This window comes from Palaemon carinicauda, chromosome 19 (genome assembly GCF_036898095.1).
Source record: "Palaemon carinicauda isolate YSFRI2023 chromosome 19, ASM3689809v2, whole genome shotgun sequence".
NCBI lineage: Eukaryota > Metazoa > Arthropoda > Malacostraca > Decapoda > Palaemonidae > Palaemon > Palaemon carinicauda.
The window spans coordinates 125,579,442-125,589,441 of NC_090743.1; the positions used below are offsets into that span (position 1 = coordinate 125,579,442).

The 10,000-nt window shown below is 30.1% G+C and overlaps 1 protein-coding gene across 1 annotated transcript in view; it reads right to left on the reverse strand.

The window, feature by feature from the left end:
- LOC137658375 (protein O-linked-mannose beta-1,2-N-acetylglucosaminyltransferase 1-like) overlaps window positions 1-10,000 on the reverse strand; it is a 30,457-nt gene that overhangs the window by 8,644 nt on the left and 11,813 nt on the right. Inside the window, exons 6-10 of the mRNA XM_068393048.1 lie at window positions 9,449-9,519; window positions 8,005-8,160; window positions 6,949-7,059; window positions 4,478-4,673; window positions 1-42 (exon numbers count right to left, since the gene is read on the reverse strand). The exon at window positions 1-42 is cut by the window's left edge and continues 152 nt beyond it. Coding sequence (XP_068249149.1) covers window positions 1-42; window positions 4,478-4,673; window positions 6,949-7,059; window positions 8,005-8,160; window positions 9,449-9,519 — 576 coding nt within the window. The remainder of the gene's footprint in view (window positions 43-4,477; window positions 4,674-6,948; window positions 7,060-8,004; window positions 8,161-9,448; window positions 9,520-10,000) is intronic.

Here is a 10,000-nt window from a genome sequence, read left to right on the forward strand (position 1 = left end):
ATTTCCCTCTAGGTACAGCCACCAGTCCCAGTCTTGTCCTTTCTGCCAATGATATTATTATTATTATTATTATTATTATTATTATTATTATTATTGGCTAAGCTACAACCCTAGTTGGAAAAGCAAGATGCTATAAGCTCAAGGGCCCCAACAAGGAAAAATAGCCCAATGAGGCTAAACAATAAGGAAATAGATAGAATAGTGTGCCAGATATTATTATTATTATTACCTGCTAAGCTACAACCCTAGTTGGAAAAGCAGGATGCTATAAGCTCAAGGGCTCCAACAAGGAAAAATAGCCCAATGAGGATAAACAATAAGGAAATAGATAGAATAGTGTGCCTGATATTATTACTTGCTAAACTACAACCCTAGTTGGAAAAGAAGGATGCTATAAGCCCAAGGGCTCCAACAGGGAAAAGTAGCCCAGTGAGGAAAGGAAATAAGGAAATAGATAGAATAGTGTGCCTGATATTATTATTATTATTACTTGCTAAGCTACAACCCTAGTTGGAAAAGCAGGATGCTATATGCCCAGGGGCCCCAAAAGGGAAAATAGCCCAATGAGGAAAGGAAATAAGGAAATAGATAAAATAGTGTGCCAGATATTATTATTATTATTACTTGCTAAGCTACAACCCTAGTTGGAAAAGCAGGATGCTATAAGCCCAAGGGCTCCAACAGGGAAAAGTAGCCCAGTGAGGAAAGGAAATAAGGAAATAGATAGAATAGTGTGCCTGATATCATTATTATTATTACTTGCTAAGCTACAACCATAGTTGGAAAAGCAGGATGCTATAAGCCCAAGGGCTCCAACAGGGAAAAGTAGCCCAGTGAGGAAAGGAAATAAGGAAATAGATAGAATAGTGTTCCTGATATTATTATTATTATTACTTGCTAAGCTACAACCCTAGTTGGAAAAGCAGGATGCTATATGCCCAGGGGCCCCAAAAGGGAAAATAGCCCAGTGAGGAAAGGAAATAAGGAAATAGATAGAATAGTGTGCCAGATATTATTATTATTATTACTTGCTAAGCTACAACCCTGGTTGGAAAAGCAGGATGCTATAAGCCCAAGGGCTCCAACAGGGAAAAGTAGCCCAGTGAGGAAAGGAAATAAGGAAATAGATAGAATAGTGTTCCTGATATTATTATTATTATTACTTGCTAAGCTACAACCCTAGTTGGAAAAGCAGGATGCTATAAGCCCAGGGGCCCCAACTGGGGAAAATAGCTCAGTGAGGAAAGAATAACTAGGAAAAATAAAATATTCTAAGAATAGCATCAAATTAAAATACATATTTTCTATATAAACTATAAAAATTATAACCAATCAAGAGAGAAATTAGATAAATAGCGTGCCCGAGTGTACCCTCAAGCAAGAGAACTCTAACGCAAGACAGTGGAAACCATGGTACAGAGGCAATGGCATTATCCAAGACTAGAGAACACTGGTTTGATTTTGGAGTGCCCTCCTCCTAGAAGAAAAAGCAAGAAAACTCTACCCCAAGACAGAGTGGAAGACCTATGTACAGAGGCTATGGCACTACCCAAGGCTGAGTGGAATGCCATGGTACAGAAGCTATGGCACTACCCAAGACTAGAGAACAATAGTTCGATTTTGGTAGAAAAAGATCTGCTTACCATAGCTAGAGAGCCTCTTCTACCTTTAACAAGTGGTAGGTAGCCAGTGAACTTTGGCGGAAAGATTTCATCCAAGCACTGAACAAATACAGTGCAGTGGTTGTCTCCTTGAGTGAAGAACATTTTTTTTTTGGTTATCTTGGTGTTGTCAGGTGTATGAGGAAAGAGGAAAATGTGGAAAGAATAGGCCAAACTATTCGGTGTATGGGTATTGCAAGAAATCCCAGTAACAACGTTATATTAAATTACGTCGGCCATTGCAAAACAGGAAACAGTTGAATAAATTGTTAGAGGGGTTTATCTTTCAATTAATCCACAGACTAATTTATGTGACCTGTCATCAATATAACTAAACCTATTTACTCAGGTATCGTTTGCCATTAACAGCTTGGACTTTAAATAAGACAAGTTCTTTAAAATATTAGACCTTAATTATAATTATTATTATTATTATTATTATTATTATTATTATTATTATTACTAGCCAAGCTACAACACTAGTTGGAAAAGCAAGATGCTATAAGCCCAAGGGCTCCAATAGGGAAAAATAGCCCAGTGAGGAAAGAAAATAAGGAAATAAATAAATGATGAGAATAAATTAACAATAAATCATTCTAAAAACAGTAACAACGTCAAAACAGATATGTCCTATATAAACTATTAACAACGTCAAAAACAGATATGTCATATATAAACTATAAAAAGACTCATGTCAGCCTGGTCAACATAAAAACATTTAAATTCAATATATATTTTGTTCATATAAACTTATTGAATAGTGAGCAAAGTACTTGTGTAATAGAAAAAATATTTCGACATAAAATAGAATGAAAATAAAACCAGTTTATATTTAAGCTCACGTCTTCATCAATGAATAATTTGTTCCATCTGATCTACATTGATTCTTTGATAGATTTTTAGATATATGAAATACATCATCCCAAATATTCATAATTAGTGAAACTTTTGAATCAATTTGAATACAAGGTCAGAAATACTTAATTATGTCATACGTACTTTTAACAGTTTCTATAGCACACAAGACTTTGAAGGTATATGCTGCGTGCATGCATATAAAAAGGCTATAAAAAGGTCTAAGCTATGAATCGGTTAAAAAGGCTACAAAAAGTTAAAAAAGCTACAAAAGTCTATAAAAGTACTTGAAGGATATAAATTGGTTGAAAAGGCTACAAATACGTTAAGGCCATAAGAAGGCTATAAGAGGGCTATAAATTGGTTGAAGAGGCTATAAATAGATTAAAAGGCTATAAATTGGTTAAAAGGGCTATAAATTGGTTGAAGAGGCTATAAATAGATTAAAAGGCTATAAATTGGTTAAAAGGGCTATAAATAGGTTAAAAGGCTATAAATTTGTTAAAAAGGCTATAAATAGGTTAAAAGGCTATAAATTGGTTAAAAAGGCTATAAATAGGTTAAAAGGCTATAAATAGGTTAAAAAATGCTATATATAGGTTAAAAAGGCTAAACAGGGGTAAAAGGGCTACAAATTGATTAAAAACATAAAAAGACTATAATACGGTTATATCAGTGCTAAAAAGACTATAAATTAGTTAACAAAGCTATAATAAGGCTAAAATGGCTGTAGAAATGTTCAAAACTTTTCATTATCAGTATTCAATTGTAAGAACTACAAATTCTTAAATTGTGACGAGAGAGTTGGGTTTGAAAATTAAAATAAACCCATCAAACAAAAAGACAACTAATTTTCTTGTAAGACAAATCAAGAAAATATACTTTGAGCACAAAGACAATGTTGCCAGGTTAGTGTTAATAGATTAATCAATCATCAAAATACCTCTGGCTAATAATAATAATAATAATAATAATAATAATAATAATAATAATAATAATAATATTAATAAAAATAATAATAATGTAATTATGAAAATAGTAATAATAGATATAATAAAAGATTAATAACTGTAATAATGATAGCAATAATAATGATGATAATAATAATAATAATAATAATAATAATAATAATAATAATAATAAAATTATCAGTCATAATAATAACATTAATCATAATAATTACAATAATAATCATGATAAAGGTAATAAAAAGCAATCATGATAATAATAATAAAAATAATAATGATAATAATAATAATGATAATATTAATAATAAAATTATCAGTCATTATAATAACATTAATCATAATAATTACAATAATAATTATTATAATAAAGATAGTAATAATAATAATAATAATAATAATAATAACAATAATAATAATGATAATAATAAAATTATCAGTCATAATAATAACATTAATCATGATAATTATAATAAAAATTATTATGATAAAGGTAACAACAACAACAACAACATTATTAATAATAATAATAATGATAATAATAATAATAATAATAATAATAATAATAATATCAGTCATAATAATCGTAATAATTACAATAATAATTATTATGATAAAGGTAACAAAAAAACAACAACAACAACAACAACAATAATAATAATAATAATAATAATAATAATAATAATAATAATAATAATAATAATAATAAAATTATCAGTCATAATAATCGTAATAATTTCAATAATAATTATTATGATAAAGGTAACAAAAAACAACAACAACAATAATAATAATAACAACAATAATAATAATAATAATAATAATAATAATAAAAATAATAAAATTATCAGTCATAATAATCGTAATAATTACAATAATAATTATTATGATAAAGGTAACAAAAAATAATAATAATAATAATAATAATAATAATAATAATAATAATAATAATAATGATAATCAATATTTATCCTTAGTACAGCATATCCTTATTACCCCAGGATGTACCCACAAGGGCAGCGCAAACTCGACCCATGGTCTGCAAGTCATCCAACCGTACTGTGGGTACATGTCAGCTCGCATCACTGTGGATGAGTCAGAAGCGGTGCTCGGGTAAGAATTCTGGCCGAAGGCGTTCACTAGGTAGAGGGTTGGGTCGTTGGTCAGGGCTGGCGCTGTCTGGTGGAAGAAACTGAATGAGGAAACTGTTAATACGTTTACATTTTTGTTTGAATGTTGTTACTGTCCCTAAAGTATTTTTTATTTATTTGTTTGGTACTATTGTGGTTATTTCCTTGTTTTTTTTTCATGAATGGGCTATTTTTTCCCTGTTGGAGCCGTTGAGCTTAAAGCATCATGATTTCCCAGCTAGGGTTGTAACTTAGCTACTGTAATAATAATAATAATAATAATAATAATAATAATAATAATAATAATAATAATAATAATAATAATAATAATAATAATAATAATGATAATAAAATGCACAGGTTCCTTAAGCTGGTAACAACCTAGAAGTAGGACCAGGGAGGGCCAGGCAATGGCTACTGATGACTCAGTAGGTAGAACTATAGACTATCCCAAGCCCCTATCCTTAGCTCACAAGGATGGTGAGGTTACAGACACTACTAGGAACTATCGAGCTTAAGAACGCTAGGCAGGGACGTTTCCACTAGGCCACCACAACCCTTGCTACAGTATTACATATATATATAGTCATTTTTTTAATGAGGCGCATTTGCACCGACTCGCAGCGGTGCCCTTTTAGCTCGGAAAAGTTTCCTGATCGCTGATTGGTTAGAATTTTCTTGTCCAACCAGTCAGCGATCAGGAAACTTTTCCGAGCTAAAAGGGCACCGCTGTGAGACGGCGCAAATCTGCCTCGCTAAAAAAAATGACTATAGTTATTACTGTAATTAGAGAAATGGAAATTTTTTGCATTACACCTAATGTGCCATTAATTACGAAAACTATTCCAAAGAAGAATATTTTATCACAGATTCAGTACACGTGTGCTTGGGTCAGCACATACCAAACAATGAGGATAAGTGGCTCAAACTGCTTCCCACACTTCCTGCGTATTTACTTTATTCTATTTTTACGTTATTAGTTCTATATGTGACAAACTTATGTGACAGTTTATTCTTGAAAAAATAAAGAATATATAGATGCAAAAACAAACATAAGTTACAATAGTTATAAAGAATGAAATCAGCTTCAAGGAAAATAGTTAAAAAAGCCTAAGGCTAACGAATATATAGATGCAAAAACAAACAGGTTACAATAGTTATAAGGAATGAAATCGGCTTCAAGGAAAATATTTTAGAAAGTCTTACGAATAAAGAAGTTACAATAGTTAAATAGAATGAAATCAGCTTCAAGGAAAATAGTGTAAAAACCCTAAGAATAGAGAATATATAGATGCAAAAAACAAACGAGTTACAATAGTTATAAAGAATGAAATCAGCTTCAAAGAAAATACTTTAAAAAGCTTAAAAATAAAGAATATATAGATGCAAAAACAATCATAAGTTACAATATTTATAAAGAATGAAATCAGCTTCAAGGAAAATAGTTTAAAAACCCTGAGAATAAAGAATATATAGATGAAAAAATAAAAATAAGTTACAATATTCATAAAGAATGAAATCAGCTTCAAGGAAAATAGTTTAAAAACCCTAAGAATAGAGAATATATAGATACAAAAAAACAAACGAGTTACAATAGCTATAAAGAATTAAATCAGCTTCAGACAAAATAGTTTAAAAAGACTAAGAATAAAGAAGTTACAATAGTTATAAAGAATTAAATCAGCTTCAAGGAAAATAGTTTAAAAAGACTAAGAATAAAGAATATATAGAGGCAAAAAACAAAAAAATTACAATATTTATAAAGAATGAAATCAACTTCAAGGAAAATAGTTTAAAAAGCCTAAGAATAAAGAATATATAGAGGCAAAAAACAAAAAAATTACAATATTTATAAAGAATGAAATCAACTTCAAGGAAAATAGTTTAAAAAGCCTAAGAATAAAGAATATATAGAGGCAAAAAACAAAAAAATTACAATATTTATAAAGAATGAAATCAGCTTCAGACAAAATAGTTTAAAAAGACTAAGACTAAAGAAGTTACAATAGTTATAAAGAATAAAATCAGCTTCAAGGAAAATAGTTTAAAAAGACTAAGAATAAAGAATATATAGAGGCAAAAAACAAAAAAATTACAATATTTATAAAGAATGAAATCAACTTCAAGGAAAATAGTTTAAAAAGCCTAAGAATAAAGAATATATAGATGCAAAAAACAAACATGTTACAATATTTATAAAGAATGAAATCAGCTTCAGACAAAATAGTTTAAAAAGACTAAGAATAAAGAAACTGTAGATGCAAAAACAAACACAAGTTACAATATTTACAAAGAATGAAATCAACTTCAGACAAAATAATTGAACAAGACTAATACCTGAGGAGATCAGGGGCAAGAATGAGGTCATCTTCCAACAGAATGACTTTGTCCACCTGAGGCCATCGGTTGAAGACGCTATATAGGGCGAAGGCGATGTTCATGTTTGTCCTTTTAAAACAAAAACAAATAAGACGTTTGTTTACCAATAAATTATTTACAGAAACAGGCTATTGGTAGAGAAAAAAATCCATATTATTATGTACATATAATATTTTAAATTGTAGAAATTGTAAATGTATATTTCTTAATAAAATAAAAATACATTTTAGAGGTAAAAGTTTAACAAAACAAGGTACAGTCAGTGAAGTCACTACCAAAGAAAATTATATGCATAAGTTTGCAATTTACTCAACGAATAATTGAAAATTCCCTGAAAATCCTGGCTCTCTCTCTCTCTCTCTCTCTCTCTCTCTCTCTCTCTCTTATTGATGTATCCATAAAAATCTTGATACATTTTCAATGATTGAAACCTTTTTATTAAGAAAGTGTAGTTTTGTTGGGAGTGCTCGCTCCTCTCTCTCTCTCTCTCTCTCTCTCTCTCTCTCTCTTATTGATGTATCCATAAAAATCTTGATACATTTTCAATGATTGAAACCTTTTTATTAAGAAAGTGTAGTTTTGTTGGGAGTGCTCGCTCCTCTCTCTCTCTCTCTCTCTCTCTCTCTCTCTCTCTCATCACTAAAAAGTCATATTTGATAAACAAAACAAATAGGAAATTGATTAATATCTTTTCTCACCATCTGTGGTCATTTAAGTCATCTCTCTAAGCTTCCTAATTCCTGAATTCAATCTATATAATCTACATTTTTTTCCTTATTCTAAATTGATAAGATAATGAAAGACCAATTATAGATATGGTATAAGCACGAAAATATTTTTATCTAACTCATGATCGTGACATTAATATCACTCCTTTACGTCAATATATCCGTTTTTAAAACAGTAAAAATCCTGAATTAATGTTGCCATACATTTACCGTTCTTTTAATGCAATTTTTTAACATTGCACAGCCATTCCAATTCATAATTTAACATTCAGCACATTTTACCCACCTGGTATTTTCCCCTGGTTCGCCCTGAGGAGAGTGAAGTATTGTTTCTAAGTCAAAGAGACTCGTAATTTGTAAGGTTTCTTCATCGCCTCCGTCAGCGACCACCAGAACTTTGGTCTCTGCAGAACCCCAGACTGATTTCAGGTTCTTCAGTATTCTGAAAAACATGGTAGATTAATATATTTCTACATAATCAGGAGATATGCAGTTAATTCTAATAGCCAGGCCTTCTCCACCGTGAGGCTCAATACTACAGTACTCTAGAAGTTTTATTCCAGTTGTGACCAAGTTGTGGAATGATCTTCCTCATCGGGTAGTTGAATCAGAACTTCAGAAGTTCAAACACCATGAGGCTCAATACTACACAGTAGCCTACTCTAGAAGTTTGATTCCAGCTGTGACCAAGTTGTGGAATGATCTTCCTAATCGGGTAGTTGAATCAGTAGAACTTCAAAAGTTCAAACTCGCAGCAAATGTTTTTATGCTGAACAGGCTTACACAAGTCCTTTTATAGTTTATATATCAAATATCTGTTTTAATGTTAATGTTTTTCAAATATTTTATTTCAATTTTTCATTACTCATATCGTTTATTTATTTCCTTGCCTCACGGGCCTATTTTTTTCCTTTTGGAGCCCTTGGGCTTATAGCATCTTGCTTTCCCAACTAGGGTTGTAGCTTAGCTAGTAATAATGATGATAATCTCCTCCTATGCCTATTCACGCAAAAGGCCTCAAGAGGATTCCTTGAAGGATAGCCAGTTCCTTTTCCTTCACAAGATGGAAGTAACTGAATTGAATAGTGCAGATAAGAATAGCATGATAGGTGAATAGATTTTTAACCATTATTCTCTTGAAGATTTTTTTAATATAAACAAGTCATTTAATTTATCAAAATCATCTGAATTAGTTACATTTTAATTTCTATTCTATTTTTTAGAAGAAAAAATACTCTGGTTTACATCTTTATTATTATTATTATTATTATTATTATTATTATTATTATTATTAGCCAAGCTACAACCCTAGTTGGTAAAGCAAGATGCTATAAGCCCAAGGGCTCCAACGTAGAAAAATAGACCAGTGAAGAAAAGAAATAAGGAAATAAATAAATGATGAGAAAAAATTAACAATAAATCAAACTAAAAACAGTAAAAACGTAAAAACAGATATATCATATATATAAACTATAAAAAGACTCATGTCAGTCAGTTCATTCCATTTGTTTGTGCTAACTTAAATACTATAAAAGTCTAGAAAACTATGAAAAATAAAGAAAATTACGATTACGAGAATATTTCTATGATTACCAGATAAATTGGAAAACGTAATTTTAAATAAAAACAGCACAATTACATGCACAAAGAAAGTTTCCATTACTACAGACCCACAATTACAAATAAAGTAACATAAAATTTAATTTGAAAAATCATTAAAACGTGATTACCTGTACAAATAGAAAGGTTTGTTTGCAGTAACTATGACAATAGGTATGTCTTCTGCCATGGGTATGGAGGGCTGAGAAAAGAGAGACATGGAATATATTAATATATTAATATATTGAATATATTAAAAATTGTTTTTTTTAAATGAACATAAGATTAAAAGAACTATCAATATGAACTTTTTAATAATATATTTTTTTATTTGCTAGGCTGTTAATTTGTTTAAAAACATTTGGTTCAGGAAGAGCATTGCTGTACTGTACTTTAGAATTCTCCAGTTAACAGTCTCCTTGAGTAGGTGACGTACACTCCAAACATAATTACAATTTTTCTTAACAAAAAATTTTACTATCAGTGAAAATGTATCAAGATTTTTATGGATACATCAATGAGAGAGAGAGAGAGAGAGAGAGAGGAGAGAGAGAGAGAGAGCACTCCCAACAAAACTACACTTTCTTAATAAAAAGGTTTCATTCATTGAAAATGTATCAAGATTTTTATGGATACATCAATGAGAGAGAGAGAGAGAGAGAGAGAGAGAGAGAGAGCACTCC